The sequence below is a fragment of the Macaca fascicularis genome, chromosome 4 (genome assembly GCF_037993035.2).
Source record: "Macaca fascicularis isolate 582-1 chromosome 4, T2T-MFA8v1.1".
In the NCBI taxonomy this organism is placed as follows: domain Eukaryota; kingdom Metazoa; phylum Chordata; class Mammalia; order Primates; family Cercopithecidae; genus Macaca; species Macaca fascicularis.
The window spans coordinates 55,492,885-55,520,802 of record NC_088378.1 but is presented as its reverse complement, the minus strand read 5'-3'; the positions used below and the strand labels follow the sequence as shown (position 1 = coordinate 55,520,802).

The following is a 27,918-nucleotide window of genomic DNA, read 5'->3' as shown; positions in this document are numbered from 1 at the left end:
AGAGACAGAAGAGCTGCTTGCTGAGGGATACTGCCTCCTGAGCCCTTCTCAGAGGTGGCACAGGAACTCTGAAAAGGCTCCGAGGGAGCACCTGAAGGAGGTGCTGTCCTGGGGGTCAGGGTGACCTGTAAATGTAGATGCTATATGCTCGTCACAGCTTCATTCTCCAAAAATGCCACAGACATCTTTATATCCTTAGTTTTTTCAAATTAGTGAAAATCCCCTATTTCTAAATGAATACAATCCCCATTTCAATAGAAAACTGAACAGCCTGTTATCCAGATGTATGACTGATTTGGTTTTGTGCTAGAATGTCCATCCTTATAGTGCAAGCCATAAGATGTAAGCTGGTCATAAGGAAACGTTCAAAACTATGCATAAAGTGTCACATACTCCAGCAGGTCAAGCAGATTTCACATTAGTGAACTCTGTTCTTAGTACATAAGTGAGAAGAAAGAAAGAAAACTGACACATCCAGCAGTGGCTGACCCCTCCCGTGTGTGGCGACCCCCTTCAATTCAGCAAACACTCCCTGAGTGGCAGCAGGTGCAGGGCCCCGCGCTGGGCATGTGAGGGATACAAGGACAATCAGGTAGTGCACACTCTGAAGCAGCTTTATATGCCACTGGAGTTACACCTTCTTTGAGTTATACACTTAAACCATCATGGTTGAAGAGTGAAGTGTTTTTCTTATCAGTATGAGCATTCTGTGAAATGGTTGATTTTGAGAGACGTAGTTGCTCTGTTGACCTTTTCCCCATCTTGTTTTTACTGTTGTTGTTGTTGTTGTTCATAAATTGATGCTGTTATGGAAACAATACAGGTAAGAGTCTGTCTTAGATAAGCAATTTTTTCCATCTATTGTCTCCATGGTTTTACATTGTTTAACAGCTTTTTAAAAGACCTCAAAGAATAGCACTAATACACCCAGGAGAAAAAGTCATATAAAGGTATAAAGTTCATTTCATTTTAACCTTGAATACATTTAAACAAAGATAAATAACACACAACGTCAAAATAATCTTAAGTCCTTGACCACATCTTAAAAACAAGACAATTTACTACCATTTAGTTACTTCTTACAGGAAAACAGATACCAGTAGGTAACCAATAGATTTTTCTAGGTGAAAATCATTTCTGAGAAAGCATTCTCTTTACCAAAGCAGCATTATTTCCAAGAAAGAAGCCAATCATTCATCTAGTATTGGTTTATTAAGCAGTTACTGAGGCCAGGCGCAGTGGCTCACACTTGTAATCCCAGCACTGGGAGGCTGAGGTGGGTAGATAACTTGAGCTCAGGAGTTCAAGATCAGCCTAGGCAACATGATGAAACCCTGTCTCTACAAAAAGTACAAAAATTAACCAGGCATGGCAGTGCATGCCTGTAATCCCAGCTACTCAGGAGGCCAAGGTGGGAGGATTACTTGAGCCCAGGAGACGGAGGTTGCAGTGAGCTGAGATCATGCCACTGCACTCCAGTCTGGGCAATAGAGCAAGACTCTGTTTCAAAAAACAAACAACCAACAGTTAATGAGGGCATACAATGAGCTAAACACTATGCTACGTAGGTGGATTTTTAAATGAGAAAAACACAGACCCAGCTATCGTGGATTTCTTTGAGAAACATTAAATAAATAAAATTACTCCCAGTTCCTTTGTGGAAATAGGTGTGGGCCTTTAAGAGATAAATACAATCTCTCTCTCCTGGAAAAACCCAAGGAAATATTTAGGACTGTTAAATCATCATGATTCTGGCTCTCACTTCAAATAAACAGGATAAATAAACCTCCCTTCTCTGCCTTTCTAATTTAGCAAAGCCTTTATATACCCTTTAAGAGTAAGCGAATTTCATATTTGCATCTTATTTGAAATGTGCTGGCATTGTGCTAGATTTTTAACTGCAATTTGGCAGCCCTGAGCAGTCTATTTGGAGAGATAAAGCAATATCTGCTCAGAGTTTCTAATTCTGGGCCTATGCACATACAAATGTATGCACATATTTAGAATATCTGTGAAGAATACATTAGTGCTGGGATTAGGCAGGGGGATAAGCCAGAGACATTCCAGGTAAGTATCCAGTGACACTATTGGATTTCATTAATTAAGTGCTGACTATGTGTTACGCATCACTCTTATACTATATTTAATCTTCAGAGCACTAATAACAATTGCTAACATATACTAAGCATTTTTTATGTGCCAAGCTTTATTTTAAGAATATATATATCAATGTGTTTAATGCTGTCACAGCCTTAAGTTATGGTGGATTCATACCCATGCAGTTGGATATGAAAGTCTAGGTTGGTAACTGCTATATTTTACTGCCTTTCTAAGAAGTGCTACTACCATTCCCCCATGCTCAGATGAGGACGCCGGGGCCTGGAGAGGCTGGCTAGCCTGCTCGAGATCACACAGACAGAAAATGGCAGAGCTGGGATTTGGACCCAGGTAGTCTGGCTCCAACTCCTAATCCTTTATGTTTCATAACGACCAAGCTAGATTTGTCTCTGTGGCACATATCAGAAAGACAGGCTTGGTCTGTGAGAATCAGAGGTGGAGAGAAGTGGGGAAAAATATGTGGAAGGTGTTTTAAAAGTCCCTACAGACGGACTAACATATAAATTACTGTCGAAACTTTTGAAAGTGAAAACAGGCATTGTTAAAATAATAATGCCAGGTAGGACATGGTGGCTCACACCTGTAATCCCAGCACTTTGGGATGCCAAGGCAGGAGGATTGCTTGAGCCTAGGAGTTTGAGACCAGCCCGGGCAACATAGTGAGATTCTGTCTCTACAAAAAAAAAAAATTTATAACCTCATTATAACTATGTTATAACCTGTACTGATATAAAGGCTATGTAGATGTTGGTGTGGATGTGGTGAAAAGGGAACACTTTGATACTGTGGGTGGAAATGTAAACTAGTACAACAACTATGGTGGTACGTGGTAGTCCCAGCTACTGGGGAGGCTGAGGCAGGAGGATCACTTGAGCCCAGAAGGTGAAGGCTATAGTGAGCTCCAATTGTGCCACTGCACGCCAGCCTAGGCAACAGAGCGAGACCTCATCTCATAATAATAATAACAATGCCAGGACCACAGGCATAAATCAGAAGGTATAATCCCCCAGCAAGGCTGTCTGTAACATGGAATCATGCCCATATTTCGTGAACTGAAGTACTGAGTACTTGAGTACTTAGTACATGAATTGAAAATTAGTAAAAAGATGGATGGGGTAAACAACCAAATGCCAGTTTCTGTAAGCTAAGTGATCCTTATAATAAGTAAGCCTGGTATAATGTCTTGATAAGCAAACTGTTAGAGTAGTGATCTTCCAAAAGCTATTTCAAAATTGCATCACAGGGTAACAAAAAACACATTTTATTTGGAGAACTGAAATGATTCATTGAAACTGGGCAGGCTGTGCATGGTGGCTCACGCCTGTAATCTCAGCACTTTGGGAGGCCGAGGCAGGCAGATCACCTGAGGCCAAGAGTTTGAGACCAGCCTGGCCAACATGATGAGACCCTGTCTCTACTAAAAATGCAAAAATTAGCTGGGCACGGTGGTGTGCATCTGTAGTCCCTACTTGGGACTACTACTCAGGAGGCTGAGGCAGGAGAATTGCTTGAACCTGGGAGGCGGAGGTTGCAGTGAGCTGAGATCATGCCACTGCACTCCGACCTGGGTGACAGAGTGAGACTCTGTCTCAAAAAAAAAAAAAAAAAAAAAACAGTAAGGAGGAAAAAAAACTGGTCAATATTATTTATATTGTGCATTTATCTAAACTATTTGAAAACAAATTAAGATCTGTATCTATGTTTCAAGTTCTCACTAAGATTTGTTAATTTGCTTATAATGATTCCTTTTCAGAATGAATGAGGGAGATTTAAGTGACCGTACCCTGGACTTTGTTCCTTAGCCTTCAATTGCCTCACATTATTGCTTGTTTCACCTTAACTTATTTGCTTTCACTTATAAACCGTAGAAGCACACATATCTCTTTTGAAGAAATCTATGTATAGAGAGCTAAATTTAAAAAGTTGAAACAGTAGATCCATGACATATTTTGAAAAATGCAATGCTTCAAACACTGAAAGTTTCCCAGTTGTAGAACATACCTCAGAAAAATAAATCCTCACAGTTTAGCTTTATTTGTTATTATAAACTTAGACATGAAATAGAGAAAGGAGGTTAAGTTCTATGAACTTAACAAAATAAGTGATTGCTCTGGTAGATTGGGAAGAACAAACTATGTCAGATAGTCAAAGGGAGAGCCCAGAAAAGGGAAAGTCCTACCAAGTCTTGAAACTGCTGCAGGAGAAAAAGTAACTCTATAGTAAATTCACCAGTCAGAAAAGCATATCCCTGTTGGCATATTAATATAGCCATTATAACATGGGAGTAGATGATCTCTCAACTGAAATTATTTTACAAAATTTCCAATTTTTTATACCAGATACTTTTCTAGAACAGCATCAATAGTCATTGAAAAGGGCCGGGAGTGGTGGTTCACGCCTGTAATCCCAGCACATTGGGAAGTCAAGGCAGGCAGATCATTTGAGGTCAGGAGTTTGAGACCAGCCTGGCCATGATGATGAAATCCCATCTCTACTAAAAATACAAAAATTAGCTGGCGTGGTGGCACATGCCTAAAATCCCAGCTACTCGGGAGGCTGAGATAGGAGAATCATTTGCACCTGGGAGGCAGAGGTTGCAGTGAGCAGAGATCACGTCACTGTACTCCAGCCTGGGCAACAGCGTGAGACTCCATCTCAAAAAACAAGAAACAAAAAACAAACAAAAATAGTCATTGAAAAAGTATTTTTAGCAGGAATTACAATTGCCCTAGGCGCTGAGAATATAGTGATGAAAAAGACATAGTCCTTACCCTCTGCAAACTTACAATCAAGCAGAAAAGATATGAATTAAACAAATAAACAAATAAATAAATACTCAAACCCCAAAACTAAATCTAACAGGAAAATAACATTCATTTTGTTGATATTCACTGTACAATCAATTCTGCAAGCAAGCAGATATTTTTCAAAGCTTAAAATATCATATATAAAACTGTAGATGAGGAATGAAATTAGTGTTAACATAATTTATGTACAAATAATTATGAGTTCTCATAATTCTGAAATTTTATTTTATAACATATCAGAGAAAGAGAAAGGTGAGAAGCAAGAAAACTGGAAGAATGCTAATGTATTTCCTCATTTGGGGTTTTACTTCATTAATTGTCTTTTCCTTTATTTTACTTTGGCTACCATAGGCGCTTTTCCACATTCCATGTATCATTTATTTATCTTTATATCATTTATATCTTTTTGTTATTTATAATATAAATTATTATAATTAATACTTTAACTCCCACAATTATCACAGAGTATTGAAGAAATAGTGATTAAAAATATCTAGATAATATGGACTTATTTAAAGAAAAACCATGGTAATGTTGATTAGTTTAAATGTGGAGTTCAGGTGGAGAGATTTTAGCCTCTCCATTCCACAATTTCTCTGTAAACATCCATAGAGCTGTTTCACATGAACATCAATATAGATATTTCTACTTTTTTCCCTTATGGAGGGCACAAACATATTTGTCTAAGGGTAAAATTTTGTAAGACTTGGTATTTTTTGAATGTATGTGTACTAGGGTTTCTCCCCACTCTCTTAAAATAAGTAAAACATTTCTGTTTCCAGAGCTTTCCAAATACACACACCCTGACAAATTGGTTTGTGATGATATGAGACTAGGCAGTTTGCCCATAATTGAAGACATTTTGCCAGCAAGTCACAGGCTGCCAAGAGAAGCAGCAGCACCACTGTGAATATGAGCGTATGATCCCTATGTAAATATTGGGGCTTTCTGTCCTTTCCAAAGCAATGATTGAAGCCCAGATGACTGGCAGATACCTTAATTAATCATGGCGCCCTACAGTGGCCATCCTTAAGGAAGGCTGATATCTCAGCTTCTAAAACTCACCTCATTTTTTGATGTGACCCATTTTTTTCTGTCATGACCATGTTGTTCTGAACGGCGACATGAAGAAACTTTGATTTAAATTACAACCTTTATCTTTTTTGAGATGCTTTCAACAGGATTTATGTCAACACTGAATTTTTACTTTTTCACCAGCTGTTTTTAGCCTTCATAGTGTGAATGTATGTATATATTCTCTCTCTCAAAAGTGAAATGGCATGAGGTCTTAAGAAAATCAAATTCTTTAGAAATTCATCAAATATAATTTATATGCAAGTAATTTAAGACCAAAACTCAGAATCCTTTTTTAAATGATGAAGAAATGGATGGTTTTTAATATTGTATATGGGGCTTGTTCCTCCTGCCAAGAAGGGAGTGAATTGCTGCTCCATGGAACACTTTTTTCTCAGGCCATGAAGGGGTGATTTCCTATGCCAGAATAGCAATTTATTAAATAAATTCCTAGTGGCCTAAGATAGTTAATGCACCTTCTAAACAGGAGCCCTCTGGCGCCTTCCCGTTAGTAGTTCTTGCCCATTACATAGAGTTCATAAGAGTCAGTACTGAGCCCATCACAGCTCTTAAGAGCAAACTCTTATTCTGTTTGGTGAGATCAGTTATTGACTTTGGGGAAATGTTTTCTGACTAAACCTATTGGAAGGGGTTCATGCTGTTCATCCTTTCCTGTCTCCATTCCCTCTGATCACAGTTACAGTGGCATTTGGAGTTACCTCTATAACTTTTCACTTGAACTTGCAATGTTTAAAAATCCTCCACTCCTTTCCATCCCTCTCAAGAACAGATCCTCCATATAAGTGCCATGATATTCTCCACATTCTTATGTCACTATTAATGGGTCTCAATCTTTTGTCTGCCCCGACACACCTCTCACAAGGAAGAGTGGCTCATGGAAGTGGGTGAGACATTGAGTGGAGGGTGGGGACAAGGCACATAGAGTCAACATGAGTGGGTACGATTTATAGAAGAGCTCTCTCCCATCCTCCAAATGCTTCTAGTACACTCATACATTTAGACATCCTGAAGTATTAAGAACCACTGGTTTGTAACAGCTGTTTTTACCAGCAGCTACTTTTGCAAAATCAACAGATTTTTCTCTCATGTGCCTTCTTTCCTTTCTGTCACATTTTCTAATAAAGGTTTTATAGCTGGTAACATATCTGCCATGGATAACACACAAGTTATATTTTGCTAATTACAGAGCTAATCTAATTAGTGGTCTGAAACTCTCTAAAGGAAAATACATACCCTCATTTATTTACTCTAAGAAGGCATATTATACTAAAAAAAAGTATATAATTATAATGCACCTATTAATTCATCATTGATAAAATGCTGTGTGGATCAGATGAACAAATGACACCTACAGTTGGCCCTGTCTCAGATCCCCATTAGCTGATAATAAGGACTGTGGGCTAGGACTGGCCAAGGCAATGGTGGTGAGGCCAGAGCAGCCCTGGCCAGTCCAGGTTTCTGGGAAGTGGGGGGAGGACATGGGCTGAGCCAGCTGCAGGCTAAGTGGCCACTGTTCAGTACTCCGATGCTGTGGTCTTTGGCATGAGGATAAGAAGCATACGTGGCAAAGAGTGACAGAAGCAGTGGATCAAATCACAAAGATTAAAGAATTTCCTCATCAATATAATATAAGATAAAGGCAAAAGATAGTTCTTTGACAAACAAAAGCAAGTGCTTGGTTAACATCATCTGAATGATGTTTATGAACTTCCCATCACAGCGTACGAAATGCTCAGGGTGTTACTTGTTTAGTGGGTTATATTAATAATATATTAATGTATGGAAGTAATACATGCTCAATGCTGATATCTACTAATAAAGGAAAAATAATAAAAATTCCTATAGTCACAGCAATCAGAGATAGGAATTGTTAACATACTGCCGTTTGACTTGCCAGTATTTTTCCTAGATGTGTAGATTTTATATATATATATATTTTTCTAAAATCATATGCTCTGAAGTACTTCAGAGTATTTTAAAGTCTTTCTTAAACTTGGCAATATAAATGAACATTTTTATTTATACATGTTTTAGAAATGGAAAGATACTCAAGAAATTCATCATTTATTTGTCAAAGAGGATTGACTAGTTGTTTTTACTAATAAATTTCTTCAAAGTAAATAGCCCTTTTGTGTGTGTGTGTGTGTGTGTGTGTGTGTTTGAAAATTCCACTTTTTCACCTTTTATCAGGTCACTTATTCTAGACCAATAGACCTAGAGCATAAATTTCTCCCGCTGTTCATTTTACCACTCTATGGGGTAGAATGGCAATAAGTTATAAAGTAGTTGATGAGTATTTTTCTCATTTCAGTACAGGGCTGATGGTTCCTGCATTAAAAATTACCTGTAACCTTCTAGATCTATCTTTCAGGTAGTTATCTATGTAATTTAATATGCTGGTCCAGGCATATTAGAGTCAGCTAAATATATGGATTGTGTGTGTCAGCTCTTTCTCATAAATAATAATGTTGTACTTTCTCTCTCAAAACAATTGGCTGCCACGATGACAACTTATTGTAGAAAAAACAAAGAGGATCCTTAATACTTTTTAAATAATAAAAATTAGAATGTGGTAAGCTCAAAGGCCTAGCAATTACGTTCCACTTGTTTAGAATGTAATCCAAATTCTCACATTAATTCCATGCTGTGTGTTTAAATTTTAGTTCACTGAGGCTTACTGATTAGATCAGATACATCTAGTAGCATTTCTTTCCACATCTAGCTAACTATGGTATTGGATTTAGCAACAATTCCCTTCAGAGCCCTGATGTGGCATCTGGAGAAACAGCTGTTCAGTTTCATGTTAAAGAGATATTCACGGAATGAAATGTCTATGTGTAAAACTAGATATGGATTTTATATGTCCTGTTTTTATTTAATGAAAGGGTATATTGCTTTAAGAAATCATTAAGTCTTTTAATGTTTATTTATATTTTCATTTTGCATAACAAGGTTTTCTCAGATGCTGATGCCACCCAGATCCCAACACACTCCACGTGCCTGAAATACATGTGTTTTCTAGGACCTGCAAAGGTCATGTCTGAGCTGTACATTGTGGCAGGCACACGTTACAGACCCCACTGTCCTCACAAACAAGTGCTGCTGACCATGAACACGGGGCCTCTGAACACAGTGCTGACCCAACCCCAAGTCTCACTCTCTGCTTAGGGCTCTGCACCTTAGGCATTCCAGGACACACTTCTATAGAGTTTTCAAAATTAGAATCATGCACTTCCAATAGAAACGGCAGAGAGAAAAAGCCAAAAGAAGTATTGTGCTTGATTCTGGCTTTTACTTTAGTCAATGGCAAATACCTAAAGCTCCTCTTCACTTTACAGCCCCAAAACTGACTGCTGCTAAGAAGTCCTTCTGCAGATAAGACTGGACAGATTGGCTTTCCTAAAGCCCAATGCCAACTTCAAATGCACAACTCACTTGCACCGGGATGCTTTTTATGAGAATGTTCACATCAGCTCCATTCAAACATAAAAGTCACTTGAGGACTATATAGAATCTTAGATATAAAACTAGTTTTGGCAAAGCCAGCACACAGACAGGACCTCTTTCAACCATCACCTCCTGAGGCTATTAACTTACCTGCAGCCACACCCATCCTTTCCTTTTATTGGGGGGGGGGGGGTGGCAGATCTCAGCTCGCTGCAACCTCCGCCTCCTGGGTTCAAGCGATTCTCCTTCCTCAGCCTCCCAAGTAGCCAAGTAGCTGGGATTACAGGTGCGCGCCACCATGCCCAGTTAATTTTTGTATTTTTAGTAGAGATGGGGATTTACCATGTTGGTCAGACTGGTCTCGAATTTCTGACCTCAGGTGATCCACCCACCTCGGCCTCCCAAAGTGCTGGGATTATAGGGGTGAGCCACCATGTCTAGCCCCTCCTTTCCATCTTAAACCGAAAATCATCCCTCTCTCTGCCTAGGTCAATGTGTCTTTCACCACTTGTTCTCTAGACCCCAACCCTCCTCCTTTTTCAAGGGCTGGTTCCTTAATGATCTCATTTCCTTCTGTGTCTTTATCCGTTTTGCCACCAGTATTTAAACATACTCTAATCTACTTTCAAAACAAACTCTCCACCCACCTCTCACCCTCCTGCCCCACCAGGTATAGCTATTCCAGCTCCCTCTCTTCACAACCAAATATCTGAGCTCTCTATATTTTTTATCTTTGTTTCCTCACCTCCCACCCATCCTTTGAACCCTTGTCACCTGTTCTGACACTGTTCTCACTGAGGTCTCTGACTTCTATGTCATAGGGCTCAACCTAATGGATACTTTGCAGTCCTTCCATTACCTTGACAGTCCCACAGCAGGTGGCATTGTTGAACATTCCTTATCTTGGACTTGTCTCCCCTTTCATCCTCGGTGACTGCCTTCTCTTGGTTTTTGCCCTCCTACCTGGTTCAAAGCTCCTTCCTATTCCTCCATCCATCATATCAATGTTGGTGCTCTGGCTATATTTCATCGCTCATCCTCTCCTCTTCTCACTCTTCCCGCTGTCCCTGGGCCATCTTATCCTTTCCTGTGGTTTAATTAGCATATACCAATGATCCACCCCCCCACACCAACATTCATCTCCAGGACAGATCTTTCTCCAGAGGCGCACACATATGGATAACTTCCAAGGACATATCTCAACATAAAGACCTCAAACTCAACATGTCCAAAAGGGAGCCCATTATCCCCCTTGCCCTACAAATGTATACTTTCTCTTGCACATGATTTATGAATGAATGGTGCCATGCATGCAGTCACCTGTCAAGTCATACGTGTCTGTTCTGTCTCCTTCACCCCACATCCATTAGCAACAGGAACCAGTGAGGAGGAATCACATCACTGTTTAAAGTACACTGTTACCTAAGCAGAGCTACCTCTTTCCTCTTGCAGTTCTTACCTTAGGCAGCCTCTCTGGAGAAAAGAGAAAAAAAAAGACAAAAATAGAGAAAAATTGCTCTTTTCCTTGGCTAGAGAATGTCAAGAGGTAGATTAAAATAAAAAGCCACAGCAGAGCTTTACCCCCAACATAGCGTCTCTTTCCCGGCTGCTGCTATGACTCTAAGGTCAAGTGTAGACAAAGAGTGAAATTCTCTACCACTTTCCTGCTCCTAGAATTAGGTGAGCAGTTTTTTAAAAAATCATAGTTTAGCTGCAAAAAAGAAATTTATGTCTTTAAAAGCTAGATAAACTGAATGTAAGAATTCACCAGATATATATTGTCAAGGAAATAGAATACGGAATTGGACATTTTCATGAACATCTAGACCTGTGCGAATATGCTACCACAGGCCGTACATGACTATTTAATTAAAATTAAACAACATTTTAAAGTCTAGTCCTCAGTCACACTAGCTACATTGCACCTACTCAGCATCCACACATGGCTAGCTAGTGGCTACCCCAGTGACCAGTGTAGAATAAAACATTTCCATCATTACAGAAAGTCCTATTTGACAGTGCTAGTCTAGACAAATACAATTACAGAAATGAGGATGGAAAATAAAACAAAGAGGGGTAGGATATAATGAGAGAGGAAAATCCCAGTGGTGAATTTACAATGGAAAGAGCTACGTCTTTGGCATAAATGTAAGAGGAGGTCTGACAAATAAGTAGGAGGCCTGAGGGGATGTTTAGGGAAAGGTCGTCCCTGACCTGGTGGAATGGTAGCGTTCAGAAGAACTTGAGACTGGCCTTGATATTAACATTCTCTGGTTCTTTCTCAAGTTACACTACTGCCTTCCTGGAAGACCTGAGCAGCAGTTGTCAGTGCTGGGGTCCAGACACCCAGAAGAGTTGGCATTGATTTTCAGTACACTAACAATCTACTAACAACTATATTTAAAGCAGCATTTTGTGCGTGGTGGGCATCATTACGAGTTAGGCTCTTCCTATAATAACCAAATCACGAGGGACTTGCGTTTTGATATTCCCTCCTGAGTGAAGGAGAAAGTAGTAGCCAGCATTCAATTGCCCACACTCTATTTCTCTAGAAAGAGAATCTCCATGATGTTAGGAGTTAAATCTAGTTTGTTCTAACATTTACAACAGTGCCTGGCACAGAGTAAGGATTCCACACATATTTGTTGCATGAAAATATGTTGGGCATCATTCATAAGCCTAAAGAAAGTTGGAAAATACCCAGCCTATAAAATAAAATATGCCTTCCAAGTATAACATTTAAGAATTCAGGGCCGAGCGCAGTGGCTCACGCCTGTAATCCTAGCACTTTTGGAGGCCGAAGCAGGTGCATCACCTGAGGCCAGGAATTCAAGACCAGCCTGACCAACATGGTGAAACCCTGTCTCTACTAAAAATATGAAAATTAACCAGGCACTTGCCTGTAGTCCCAGCTACTCGGGAAACTGAGGCAGCAGAATTGCTTGAACCTGGGAGGGAGAGGTTGCAGTGAGCTGAGATCACGCCACTGCACTTTAGCCTGCACTACAGAGTGAGACTCCGTCTCAAAAAATAAATAAATAAATAAATAAAGGCCTACTTCCAAACGATTGCAGGCATATCTTCGCTTTTATTCTTCCCCTCAGCCTAGACTCCAAAGCCACTGGCCAATTGCTTTTCTTCCATAAAACGCCTTGCACTCTTGTCCCTTTATGCCTATCAAATCCTACCAATCTTTTAAGACTGTTCATCTCAGTTATATACATCTTCTCTTTACTTTCCCAGCTTGTAAGCATGTATCAGGAATTTATTTGACACTAGTGCCACTCTGTTTTGATAGAGATTAAGTTCTCTGCCTGGCTATCTCCTCCTACTTATGGTAAATCCTTTATTCATTCCTCCTGTGTTCCCTCAGAGACAAGTGCAGTACCTGCAGGGCACACTGCTCAGTCAATTGTTCTCAAACTGGATTGTTTAGGAATTTATTAGGGTTTGGTTCATCATACAGTCTTAATATTTGTCAAACATGTAAATGAATTATGATGATGATAACTAACACTTACTGAGCACTTACTATGCACAGAACTAGGCAAATTATTTATATTATCCTGAGACAGGCAAGGTAACTCACCCAAGACCACATGGACTTAGGTGGCAGAAAGAAATTCAGACCCGTGTCTGACTCTTCTTTCCTTTGATGCAGTGTGTTTTATCATCTGTAACAAATGTGGATTGGGTTTTTTTTTTCTACTTTACAGATATTACTTTTGATGTTCTGTATAAAATATAAATGATTATTACCCACAAACAACTTTTAACACCTGCCATATATTTTCCTATGATTATGAACACCAAATTGTTTTGGTGGCATTTTAGTACCTAACATGAGCTACAACCTACTGACGTTTATCATCCTCCATGTCTACTATAATCAACTTAACCATTAAAGGGAAAATTAATTTTTTTCTGCAATTAGATAATCCTTCAGAATTATTTATGCATAACAAAAAGAACAAATTCATCCTAATGTATTCTCATGGAATTTCATGTGAATTTTAAAGCTCCTTTGCTATCTACAAAGGTGAACAGAGAGAAGCATTAGTCAGAGCATGTTTTTATTGTAACTTAGGATCACTCTTCTTCAAGGAGGTGGGAATGGAAATGGGTATGACACTTTAGTTGTGCAACATTGTTTCCTGTTTATGAAGCCAGGTAAATTATATGAGAGACAGAAACAAAACATTCTACTAACAACACAACTAAATGGCATGGTATCAAAATAAATTTTAAGCAACTAATAATTAGAGTCAAAAAATTCAAAGACAAGATTAAAAAAATTTATAAAGTAGAGAGAAACCTCTTCTGATGGACAGTAAAGGAAATGCATGGCTTTTTCTTACCCTTCTTGATTCTCTCTACTGTATATAACTTTGAGAAGTGGGCTTTGTAAATGCATTTCAGCTTCTCTCCATTGTATGGCAGAATAAGAAGCTCTGCCTTGTTCCTAAAATTGCATTTAACAGATCTGTTATTTTGGTAGACTGAACTTTTGTAATATTGTACTTGATTCTAGAATATAGCTTTCATTGGTTTGTTCTTTTCCAATTATTGGTTTAGGTTATGCTACGGTTTGTGATGTAGAAATACTATACACTAGATTTACATATATATTCAGTTGCTACATGCTTTTTTAAAACACTGTATCATCAAAAGCACATAAAATCTAGCTATTTTCTTTATGAAAATGGCTATTTTGGTTTATATCAATGATGTTTCTGGGGATTTTAAGTGTAAGTATAGACTTATTTTCATTCAAAAATCACTTTTTTGCCAACTCTCTCCTCATGCCTTCAAAATCAGGAAATGTGCCAAGGTTTTTAGAAAATATATTTACTTATTCTTCAAATGTACTTGGAAGGAGATTAAAGCATAGAAAAATAAAAGCAGATGAATAGGATTTGTGGGCTAAAAGAGATATATTCAATTCATTTAGTTGTCAGTTCCAAGAAGGAAAGAGAGAAAGAAAGAAAGAAAGAAAGAAAGAAAGAAAGAAAGAAAGAAAGAAAGAAAGAAAGAAAGAAAGAAAGAAAGGAAGGAAGGAAGGAAGGAAGGAAGGAAGGAAGGAAGGAAGGAAGGAAGGAAGGAAGGAAAGAAGGAGGGAAAGAAGAAAGGAAGACAGACAGGCTCAAAAATTTGAGGCAATTATTGCAATGTTTCTCCAAAACTACGCCTTAATTAATTATACCTATCACATTATTGAATTAACTTCTGTTTTAAACATATGTATAAATATTACCCTTCTTTGTACTTGGTAGGGGCAATGACAAATGTTTTCTAAAAGGAATATATCTAATGTGGACATTGAAGTTTTATAAAGATAAAAACTACTAGAAGTTATGTATCCAGCTGGATGGTTATTGATTCACAAAAGTATAGATGATGTTAGCTTGCCTCACCCAAAGATCCACTGAAAAAAAGAATTTCATCACTGCGAAGTACAAATTCCTTCAATTTAGGCATCAAGGAGAAGATGTGCAGGCAGTAGGAAATCCTGGGCTTAGGTATGGACCTGCCTACTGGTTTTCCCAATTTTAAGAAATGAGGATTATCAATCACATAAGACAAAACAGGTAGAATCAAATTGCATAATAGAAAGTTATTTTTATTCCAGTTTTAAAATTCTAAAAACTTTACTTTCCTTTTAGAATCTATAAGGCTATTTCAAAGGGCAATGTAATACTCCTTGGGGAATGGAGGAGAAAAGCAATTAAAAACCAGTGTAATAAAATTAGATTCCATTTCAGTCACCAAATATGTGCAGTGTGCTTTATGCATGTTACGGCTAATACAGCAAGTCTTTGTTTTATAAATCTAAGGACATCACAGATAACAGAAGTTAATTTTCTAAGGTACTTAAACTGCCTTAGCTTCTTCACCTGTAAAATGGATCAGTAACAACAATTATTTGTTGGGTTACTACAAGGATTGAATGAAATGTGTACACAACTTGCCCTGACTAGTGAAAGCACTTAATGAAGGCCACCTGGTAGTGAAGAGTGTGAAGTCACTTTCTCCCTGGTCCCAAGGCCCCACCCCTTTTCCACTATACCACACAGAGCATAAAGGAATGGAAGTCTAAAAGCTCCTGAAGACATCTTAAAACTTTAAAATATTTGGTCAGGTGCAGAGGCTCACGCCTGTAATTCTAGCACTCTGGGAGGCCAAGGCGGGTAGATCACCTGAGGTCAGGAGTTCGAGACCAGTCTGGCCAACATGGCGAAACCCCATCTCTACTAAAAATACAAAAATTAGCCCAGCATGGTGGTGCACACCTGTAATCCCAGCTACTCAGGAGGCTGGGGAAGGAGAATTGCTTGAACCCGGGAGGTGGAGGTTGCAGTGAGCCAAGATCGTGCCATTGCATTCCAGCCTGTGCAATAGGAGCAAGACTCCATCTCAAAGAAAAAAAAAAAAGTTTAAAGTATTTTCACAGAATTATAATATTTAAAGGCCAAATAGTAAATTTTGAGCTGCCACTTAGAATTCCAATGAAAACATATAGTATTTCTTGCCCTGAACCAGCAGTGAGAAAAAAACTCCTGTTCTGCTTCCAGTAGTGGGCGTGGTATTGGTAGTACAAGGGGTAACCCTATAATCAGGCATTATTATTAAAAATTAAAATAATAAAATAAAATATTGATATTGTTCCATGGGGGAACATGCTAAATTCTATAAAATAATATTTAAATAATGATTTAAAGACTTTCCATGAGCCAGGCAGTTCCATGAGATACAGAATAACGGCAGTAAGCCAAACACAACCAGTATGTAATGTGTATCCATGGGGTAAATCATGTCAGACACCCACTGGAGAATAATATTAGCAGAGTCAACTACAAAAAATATCAAAAGATATTCTTATTCTGAGTCTCAGGCACTTACATGCAAAATGACTAATATATCATTATGAATGTCAAGGGACAGTTGGTAAAATGAAATCGATGGTCCAAATTTCCTTGTAATTTCATTGATTTGAATGCACATGTTTTCGCATTTAACATGTGTGAAACCAGAGTTGAAAAGAGGAGATAGAAAATTACAGTCAATTTTGACTGGCAGCTATTGATACAGTTGCCACAATGCGCAAACACACAGACATGGCTGCCATTCCTGGTGGCACAACTGCTGCAGAGCTGCAACCCGTGACATTTGAGCCAAGAAACCATTTAATGATTATTTGAGAAAAGAATGAGTTGCTGTCTGAAAACTTTCTGCAGACAACTTCCGGGAAGATCAAGAAAGTTCCAGCATATAAATGCATAGAAAGGTTTAGATGAAATCCAGATATGACAGAGGGGCTCTCAGAAGTGCTACTTCAGCAATGCCTCTGTGGGCCAGAGAACATGTGAGGACAACAGGGCCATAGATGGACATGAATTGAAAAGATTCAGAAGCGACTGCTTACAAAAGTACTATAGAATTTCCTTACATTTACTTAGCTTTGCTTTTATTGTTATGTATGTTTAACTGCTAAATCATAAATATCTATGTAAAAATAAGCCTAAGATAGCTCTATCAATAAGTTGAAAATAAAAATCTAAATGGGAAAAATATTGTAAACTTTTAATATAGTTAAACTGGCAGCATTCTCCTTTCTTAATGGTACTTACTGGTGGTGCTTTTCATCTTAGATTTGATGAAATACAATATATTTGATACAGAATGCTACAGTTTGAATATATTCCCTTCAAAATTCAGGTGTTGTCAATGTGATAGTATTAAGTGGTGGGGCCTTTAAAATATGATTAGGCCATGAGGGGTGCTCCCTCAGTAATGGGATTAAGGTCCTTACAAAAGAGGCTTCGAAAAACATTCAGTCTCTTACCCTTCTGCCTTCTGCTATGTGATGACACAGCCAACATTCTCCGGAGAATGCAACTCTCACCAGACAACCCAACCTGCTGGCATCTTGATCTAGGACTTCCCAGCCTCCAGAAGTGTGAGAAAAAAATCTTTACCCAGTCTCAGGCATTCTGTTATAGCAGCACCAATCAGACTAAGACACCACTTTCATTTGGTCTCCTCATCCCTCAAGCACCCCCTCTTTTATCAGAACTTTGTCAATCTTCTTCTTCTACTGTCCTGCTTCTTGATATGTAGTCCTTACATTTTGATTCTGTATTAAGTTTAGTCCCCACAGAAGATAAATAAAGGTTAAGAGGACAGACCTAAAGTCACACTGCTGAGATTCCAATTCTAACTTTCTTGGTTACTGGCTGTGTGACGTTGGGTAAATTATGAAAAACCCATCTTTACCTCAGATTCCTCATCTGTAGAATGAGAATAATCTCATAGGATTGTTGTAAAGGTTAAATGGGATAATACACGGGGAGTGCTTTGAATTATCCTGGGCACATATTAAATTTTTTTTTTTACTGTTGGCAACCATATTTTTTGATGTTTTTGTTTTGTAATTGAGTAATGAATGTAACTTTTTTTTTTTTTTTGACAGAGTCTCACTCTATTGCCCAGGCTGGAGTGCAGTGGCGTGACTGTGGCTCACTACAAGCTCTGCCTCCCAGGTTCATGCCATTCTTCCATCTCAGCCTCCTGAGTAGCTAGATGCCCGCTACCACACCCTGCCAATTTTGTTTTTGTTTTTTTTAGTAGAGATGGGGTTTCACCATGTTGGCCAGGACGGTCTCTATCTCCTGACCTCGTGATTCAGCCGCCTAGGCCTCCCAAAGTGCTAGGATTACAGGTGTGAGCCACCGTGCTTTCATTCATAGAATGAAAGCTTTTATTCTATCATATATTGAAAACAATTTTCATTAATGAGTCACAAACTTCTTTTCTGTTCCCACCCTCCACATTCTATTGCCCAGCTGCTATGTAGTAAGGACTTGTGTTCCTCCAATACAAAATCTTCTATCATTATCTTACATGTCATTTTGTTAAGTTTTCCCAGAAACCCTCTGATGGGGTATTAGTAACCTCACTTTTCAGATAACAGAACAGACTGGAAAGGATTTAGTAACTTACGTAAGGTCACATAGTGATATAGTCTGGCTCTGTGTCCCCACCTAAATCTCTTCTCGAATTGTAATCCCCATAATTCCCATGTATCAAGGGAGGGACCTCATGGGAGGTGGCTGGATCATGGAGGTGGTTTCCCCCATGCTGTTCTCATTATAGTGAGTTAGTTCTCATGAGATCTGATGATTTTATAAGCATCTGGCATTTGTTCTGCTTGCACTTCTCTCTCCTGCCACCATGTGAAGAAGTCCTTGCTTCCCCTTCACCTTCTGCCATGATTGTAAGTTTCCCGAGGCCTCCCAGCCATGCAGAACTGTGAATCAATTAAACCTCTTTCCTTTATAAATTACCCAGTCTTGGGTAGTATCTTTGTAGCTGTGTGAGAATGGACTAATACACACAGCCAGGTGTGAAGAGCTGGGATTTGTATCCAGGCCTTTGTGACTTCAAAGCTCTCATGTCCATTTCTGGCTCCCAGGTAATCCATATATATCAGAGGAAGAAAAGGAAAACAAGACACATAATGACTGCAGAGTTGCAAGCTCATTCTTAAGGCAAGCAATTGTAATTCTCAGCAGCTTTGTGGGGTTCAAAGTCAGGTCTGAATGATCCTGGACTGTTCTTAACTACTTCACTCTCTTTTGCCTTTATTTTGGTAGAGGGTAGAAGTACCCTTTAGGGAAGAAATAATTCTCTCCAGGGACAAAATTATGGGTCACAAATTCATATCAAATATATCTAAAAGGGGATGTGTCAAAAATGTAATCTAAGAGGTAAATTAGGGTTTGTGCCGAACACATCAAAATGTCTTGGTGTTTTGTCTAGCAGTATACCATATACTAACATGTATGTGATTAAGTATATTAACCATAGTTTGATTAGCTATAATTGCAGAAATCAATTGATTCTTACTAGTTTTAATTGCAGACATATATCCCTCTCATAATTCATAGTAGGACTATATGACCTAAAGAAAATCTTAATTCAAATAGTGCCTCATTGGGAGTCTGAGGTGGGAGGATCCCTTGAGCCCAGAAGTTTGAGGTTTCAGTGAGCCACAATCACACCACGGCACTCTAGCCGGGGTGACAGGGTGAGACCCTGTTTTCCTGTGTCATTTTAGTATTTTTTGTGTGGTTTCACAAATTAAAATGTTTAGTACATTTCTGCAACAGCAAACCTAATTGAGTTTATAAAATATTATTTTATGAATTTTATTTGCATTTATGGTTTTATAGACAAGTAAACAGGAAAGTCAGAAAATCTGAATAATAACAAAATCACACCATAAAGTGCACTTCCAAAAAAGGGAAACTTGGTTTCCCAGGTATAGGGGAGAAAGCCACTATTCTTCCAACACAAAGCCAGTGTTACTTCAGGTTCCCTGAAAATAGGAAATGCCCTGTCTAACCATCTCATATAACCTAAGCATTCAGTTTCTTTAGGCTTATGAGAAAGTTTACTTAGTCCTTCATTCTTTCTACAATATTACTGAGCACTGCACCATGCCAGATAATACACTAGGAATGAGGGAAACACCAAGCGGGGAACAACCCCAGTGGGACAAACCAGATGGACTGATGGCCTGGTGGAGGTCATCAAGAAAAAAAAACAAAAACTTGAGGTTATTCACAGATCCCATCTGTGTCTCAAACCTTTCACAGGGTGTGTTTACCAATGCTGTCCACTGAGCACTTTTGCAGATGGGAGACTGAAGGTGTAAAAGGAAGTGACTTAGATAGCTCCGCTCACCAGCAAAACCAAGAGACTGGATTTAAGAACTTCTGATTTACAGGCAAGGATTTTTTTTAATTAAATGTATATTCTTCACTCAAAATGGATATTTTTGTAAATGCTATTATGTAGATTAATTAACTTCCAAAATGAAGTTGAAGTTAAATTGATTGAGCTAAAGGGATCTAAAACAATGTACACTGAATACACAGTGTTCACAATTGGTGCTCATTATTCAGCCACGAAACAAATGAGATTCCACAGACATCCTGTTATTGGTACATGAATGTACTTCAAAGTAGACGAGTTAGTCAAAAAAGTGTCCATAATTACATGAATGTACTCTGTCCTCAGGGTAACTCTGGGAGGTGGGCGGGGGGGGGGGGGCGGGTGGAGTAAGTTTTTCATTTAAAATTATTCAAGATTCCTCTTTTAAATTAAAAAAAATTCTCAGTGGGACAGCAAATGGCCTGGAATGAAACTAGAAGATATTCATTATCTAGATTCAGATGAAAGATGTTTTAAAAGCTGCCTTATGTGATGTGATTTCATTAATGATATAAACCATCCTCTTCTTTGACAAACACTTATTTGTGAACTTTACTGCAGGCGTACATTTCCCTATTTTTAAAAAGTACTTTTTAGGGCTGCCCACCAGTGTCATGAACTTTTCTAAATATGCTTATCAGATCAAGGAGGACTTGAAGTATAAGGTTTTAAGGCTGAAAGATCAGGTTTTCAAGCCACAATTCTGGCCCCTGCAGAGCCCTGGGGCAGTTTGGAGCTTTAGTTTATGAACAAAAGGGTTATGTCTATGCCTTAAAAACCAGGGATCTAAGTTCAAACTAAGTCCATTCTAGAAAAATGAGTCTTTTTGGAAGGAGCCACAGAACGCTTTAGGTATACTTCCCAGGATTTGACATCAGACAAAAGCCAGGATTCAAGGAGATGGAAGAATGCCAATCGTCTGCCACCAACCTGGGGTGTTATCACGGACAGGCCACAAATTCCTGGCACGTTAGTCTCTTAACTACACAATTTATGAATCAGACTAGGTTATCCCCAAGGTCCTTTTCATTTCTAAAATTCAAATTCGTACATATTCCTCCTAATATTTACCATACATTTTTTTTCTTATATTTACTTTCTTCTCATCTTGTATCCAGTGGGAAAAACAATGAGCACCATCATGAAATCATCGCACATGATGACATTTCTATAAAACCCAAAACACTGTGATAAAACGTCTTCAATTTAATGTCTGGGGACTGGTGACTGTGTTAAGCATGCACAGTAGTTAGTCCACTTGCCAAAGGTCCTGAAGCCAGAAAGTAGTAAGGCTGGGATTCAAATCCAGTACTCTGTGTCTAATGACCACTGAAATACTGCTTATCTGGAGTTGACTCACAACACATTCCAGGTGATGGAGATTCAGGGGCTGCGGGAACCACAGCAGAAACACAGGTACAGAAACTCCACACATGGCCCCTCTTACCACCCGACAGCCCCCACCATCCCATCTCCCACCGTGGTGAGCCGCCATGACTGGCACAGAATCACACAAGAGAAGCCTACAACATACTCCTATGTAACAACCATACCAAAGAATCCCAGCTCATAAAATGGATTTATTTCACTTTGGTGTGCAGTGTGGGAAGAGCCACTTTTTTCTTTCCAGTTAGAACTCTGATTTCCCATGCTGACCATAATGCTATAGCACCATAAACATTTACATATTGTCAATTTAAACAATGCACAAACTCCACCACATTCATCAAAATGTGGAAGATGACAAAAGAGGCCAAGGCGGAACCGCTGTGAAAGCCGTAACATTTATTGAAGAGCGGACATATGTTTGCAAATCACAGTGTGCATGGGCATACATTACATGGTTCATAATGTTGTTCCAATTAGGCTTTTCATAGTGCCTTCTCATAACATCCTTTTTAAAAATAATAATAACTGAAAGGAAAAAGAAAGTGTCAGTTGCAATTACATTTACAAAACCAAACTGCTGCTTTCAATTAGAGTGAATCTGTGCTTGGCTACTCAGATATACACATGTAGATTTTCCAAGGCCCATGCACACACTTCTGTAGGGGCAGAAATTTTCTATGAACGATGGCTTTAACAACCCAAATAGTATCTCTAAACACTGACAAGCTGGAGCAACAGGGCAACAACTGCAATGAACAATACAATTTCTAACATTTGTCCCAGTCAACATACCACTTTGCCCCGGAGATACTTAACACAGCATTTCATTTTTGGAATGATAAGGGATAATTCATCTAATTAAGGGTATTATACAGAATATACCTACAAAAGACATTTCCCATCTTAAATAATACTTAGACAGTAGATTTATTATAGATTTACTTCCTTTTGGTCTGGTGGAAGAAATTCTGGCAAAATTGTTAAAAAAAAAATACTGCTTAGCTCTTAACATGGAATTTAGCCTCTCGTTTTCCTCTGTTAAAAGGTAGCTCTCAACTGCAGTAATAAAAAATAACACTTAATTTCCAGGAATTTAAACAATTTTTTAAAATTATCTATTTGATAAGTAGAAAAGTTATGTTCTTCATTTTTTCTTTTCTTTTTTTTTTTTAGACAGAGTCTCACTCTGTTGCCCAGGTTGGAGTGCAGTGGCGCGTTCTGAGCTCACTGTAACCTCCACCTCCTGGGTTCAAGCCATTCTCCTGCCTTAGTAGCTGGGATTACAGCGCACGCCACCACACCCAGCTAATTTTGTTGTATTTTTAGTAGACACAGGGTTTCACCATGTTGGCCAGGCTGGTCTCAAACTCCTGACCTCAAATGATCTGCCCACCCCGGCCTCCCAAAGTGCTGGGATTACAGGCGTGAGCCACCCCGCCCCACCATTTTTTTCTGACGTACCTACCATTATTTTTTCCCTTTAAGCCTTTTATGGAAATATCTAAAATAGTAGTGATTAATGATCAAGGACTAGAAAGTTATTTATCTCCTCAGAGATTAATAAGGTAAAGCTGAAGATGATTTTTTAATCAAAGAATCTGATAGTTTAAAATATCTGATGTAGGAATATGTAATTGATGACAACTGAGGGAGTTAATAAGAGTAAAATTAGAAAACTCTAAAAGAGAAAGCCTAATGGATTTGCTCTGCTCTGCACAATTTGTTTGATTTAATAAAGTAACTATGTGTGCATCGATATGGCTTTACTCTAAGCACAAGATGTCAGTTGATATAAAAAATTCCTAACACTTTGTACTCGGTCTGAGAATTGGCAGTGTAGGGTCAGACTTTCACTTATTTCACTATTCATCCCTAGATGCAATGTTCCACCCTTTATGCCTCATTTGCCTTGAAAATTCAGAACTCTTCCACCTGCCTGAACCTATTTTGATACCTAATTGAATATTACATATAAGAATCTATATAAAGCAAATGTTTTGTCCAAGCATTTTAATTATGTTAACTTGTTTTTTTGTTATTTTTCAACCCCCCATGCAAGTGAGCTGTTAACAATACTCAGGCTCTTATAAAAGAAAAATTCAGATATGCTCATATCAATTTTCAAGCAGGTGCTTTCCAGTCCTTGGTACATCTGGTTTTTCTTTTCATAGAAAAGAGTTTGCCGATCCACCATCATCTGCTTTGTATCTTGGCTGGATTCTTCCCAGAAGATGCTATCAGGGAATAGCCCATTTGCACTCCTAATTTGTAAATCAGTCATAAAATCAGAGGAAAATGTACATATGCCACTCACTCATTTGTACATCAAATTTGTCAATCTGAAGCTGCCATAAAAAGAAGAAAGCTAATAAAATGCCTTCATATCTGTCTATGTGCCTATTTCCCCAGACTTGAAACTGCCGTCCATTAAGAATTTGCTGTTTTGTTTTGTTTCCAGATGGGGTCTTGCTCTTTTGCCCAGGATGGAGTGTTATTGTTTCCTTTAATCAAATTCTTTTCATTCAATCAATAAACATTTACTGAACTGCTATGATGAGCCAGTACTGTAGCCATTTTTATCCTTCCTTAGAGAAATCAAAGGGGACTTACTCAGTGGGTTTCAGGCAATGATAAGGAAATGTCAATTTATGTCTGAGTTTTCTAGTCAGCTTTAAGGTAATCTCTTCTACATAAGAAGAAATAAGACAACTGAGAGTAAAGAAGGGAAGGGAGAGAGGCAGTCAGCACCTGCTACATGCCTAGCACTGAGCCAAGGACTGTATGTGGGTGTAAAACTCTTAAGCCTCTTAAGAACTATAGAGGTATTTATTTTTCCCATTTTACAGACAAGGGAAAAGAAGCTTTAATGAGTTTCATAACTGCTCAAGATGATTCCCCAAGCTACAGTATAGCTTACATCCTTAACAGATTCACCACAGGAAAATACTACTGGAATAATTTTAGAATTTAAACTAAGACTTGAGTAACTCCAAAGTGCAGACTCAATGCTTACTGTTGTCATTGTTTATTGCATAACAACAAGATGCTATAAATACCTCTGAACTGAGAAACTGCTTGAACGCTCCAGGTTGAGAAACTACTATCCTTTGTTGCTATAAATTCAGTTTTTCCCACAATTACTGGTTCGGCTCCCACACGGGTAAGGAAAGAGCCCTTAACATTATGCCTTCGCTATGCCAAGAAATCTTTCATGTGAATAAAATCTTTTTTTACCTCCATAAATTTTAAGATGAACTAAAGAAAATTTTGCTATGACCCTCCAAACTCCTCAATATTATCAAGTAAAAGTCTGTAATTAGTCTCTTTTAATGCTCTAGGAAATGCAAATCAAGACAATACTCTAGTTTTTATAACATATTTATTCTTAGTCAATTGCTACTTCTTTTATATTCAAAAGTTAAATATATTATTGGTGTTTAGATAAAAACAAAAAAACACTGAAAAAAATACTCCTCCTAAGACTAATTGTCTCCAGATACAATTCACTGTAAAAATAATTCCTTTCTCTTATATTCTACCTCTTACCTCATCTTGATTTTAATGCAAAGGAATTCATGGGCATCCTTCAATACTTCTTGCTTATTTGAAAGTTTTCTTCCTCTAGCTTTAACTAAGATGTCTTTTAAAAATCCACTGGCTTTTTTTGCTGACTGTGACTCTTACTTTAAGTAGAGCATTGTTATTTTCAAATTCTAACAGCAGACACAGAAAGGTTTAAACTTGGCAAAATAATTGAAGTTAGATATTACTCAAATAGAAAATAAAACTTGAAATGACCAAGGAACCCTTTTTCCATTGCAGTAGATTGCCTCGTAACGCCCACAGTGAAAGTAATAGATTTTTCAAAACTTGCGTTCTTTCTAGCAAAGTTCAACAAGTGCATGCAAATGTACATCTGTGAAATAAATCGGCCACAGACGCAACACCTGGAAATGAGGTCAAACAGGAAGCCATTTGTTACCACAATAAATTATATCTGTAATTTATACAGACTCCTCTACCACTTAAAAGAATCTATCTTAGGAATTTTAAAGATCCTAGTTCATTTGGAAAAAAAAAAAAGATGAAAGGTTGACTGGAATATGATCCTTATAAAACTACAAGCTTTTGTATAGTTTAAGGACAACCTATACATGCTTTTAAAATTTAATTTCCTTACATTTGTATATAATAAGGAGACTGATTTTACTCATGCCTGAATTAACCTACAGAAATAGCTAAACTATTTAAACTTCAGATTTTTAAAGCAGTATTGTGTTAAAATTGCCCTTAGAAACCTAATATCCCTCTTAATTGCCTATCTATTCTTAGGAACCAAAATGGACCAGGAAAAAGTGAATGTAAGTTTCTTTTCCTTTGAGAGTTTCTTATTCTTCTTACCATGACAATGCTGATAGGAACTTACATCTTGTACGTACTTCTAAGTAGTAGATTCTGTAATGCAGTACTACTTGGGAGCTCTCAAAAATTGACAGCCTCAGAAGCCTGTTGCATGTCAACATCTTTTGCCATGGCTTCTTTCAACTAAGTTTTTGGTCCCATCAACATGGTTGCATTTTCTAAGCAGAAAATAAAACTACCAGCATCCAGGCCGGGTGTGGTGGCTCACACCTGTAATCCCAGCATTACTGGAGGCCAAGGTGGGTGGATCACTTGAGGCCAGGAATTTGAGTCCAGCCTGGCCAACATGGTGAAACCCCATCTCTACTAAAAATACAAAAAAATTAGCTGAGGTGTGGTGGTACGTGCCTATAATCCCAGCTACCAGGAGGCTGAGGCAGGAGAATTCCTTAAATCTGAGAGGCAAATGTTGCAGTGAGCCAAGATCGTGCCACTGCACTCCAGCCTGGGTGACAGAGCAACTCTGTCTCAAAAAAATAAAAAAATAAAACACAAAAAAACTATGAGCATCCAAACACAAGAACAATAAGAATTAGAAAAATTCTAGATTCATCTTAATTTCCTCCCCCCACCTCAATCTACTCTCTTTTTCGGCCGTAGTTCTACAGGGCTCCTCAGGCCACTGCCACTGCCCACCTCCTGGCCTCCACAGGCCTGAAGTCAGAAGCCCGAAGAGCAAGGTGGGATAAAGCACTGCAGCTCAGAACGGGCTGTGGTCTGTGGCCCTGGCAGTCTCCATAGACTGCAAGAAACTAGCTATGAAGTAAAATAGCTGGCTCTTGCTTGATACATGTCAGAGCAAGACACTTTTATTAGTCCTAATACTAAACCTCAGCCAGATTAAATTTAAAAAAAGAAGTTAGAAGAAATTGTCTTCCTTTGGTAATGTTCCTTAATTCATCAGCTTTATCATTGTACCAATATACAAAATAACTATATAAAAGCACCTTAAAATAAGAATTCCTTCACCAAACTATTCTACATAGAATTATATATCTTATCTTATGAAAACATGGTCCTATATGAAATGAAGTAGAATGTATGCTAGAATATAAAAATTAAAGCTACTGTTCTCAAATTAAAAGCAAAATTGGAAATAATATAATTACTACTTAATATCAGAAATCTATCTTTTTGTTATATTATACTTAAAGTAAGTTATGACTCAAATGCCTTAGCCAACCTCATCTGTTTTCATTAAGAATGGAAGGGAGAATGCCAAGAAATGCATAGGACTGTATCTCATAATGGTATCTTCTTAAAAAATGAACTCAGTACTTCTTTATGTGTGATAGTTCACTGCCTTATTTCTAGCTGCTATAAGCCAGTTACCCAGTTTACTAAGTTGATTATTCCAGAAATTGTCCAAGCAAAAAGTTAAGCTGATGAGTATTTCCAGGGTCATCATCCATTTCCCTTTTTGAAAGAAGGTTCTAAATATGCCCTTTTCCAGTCTTCAGGCACCTCATCAGTCCTCCACGAGGTCTCAAAAATGATATCTAGCGGTTCTGTGATGACTTCGGCCAATTCATTAAGTACTCTAGGATGCCAGCCATTGGGACCTGTGGATTTGAACATATCTGGGTTATTGAAGTTCTCCTTTACCCATTCTTCCCCTAGTCCATCATGGATTTCTGCTCCTATTTTTAAGTCATACTTATCTCTTTCTGCTTACCACATGGACTTTTGAAGAACAGCCCTAAGAGTTTTTGCTTGTTATCTATCAATTTTCTCTTTCAAGCTAATTAACAAAGAATGTATTTTATCCTTGTCAAGCCTATATTTTGTTTAAAAAGGTCTACTTTATTTTCCTTTTATGTTCCTTCTAAGAGGTGGAAACTTAAAAAAAAAAAAAGGTTAGATA

At 38.2% G+C, this 27,918-nt stretch overlaps 1 protein-coding gene across 2 annotated transcripts in view; it reads right to left on the bottom strand.

Annotated features, from left to right (window-relative positions):
* The window catches only part of SAMD5 (sterile alpha motif domain containing 5), a 244,928-nt gene that overhangs the window by 154,712 nt on the left and 62,298 nt on the right, over positions 1-27,918 (bottom strand). Inside the window, exon 2 of one of the 2 annotated variants that reach the window (XM_045390356.3) lies at positions 22,010-27,616. The exons of the other annotated variant lie outside the window; for it this stretch is intronic. Within the exon in view, the coding sequence (XP_045246291.1) occupies positions 27,554-27,616 (63 nt within the window). The 3' untranslated portion in view covers positions 22,010-27,553. Of the gene's footprint in view, positions 1-22,009; positions 27,617-27,918 lie in introns of those variants that run through there. 2 annotated transcript variants of the gene reach the window in all.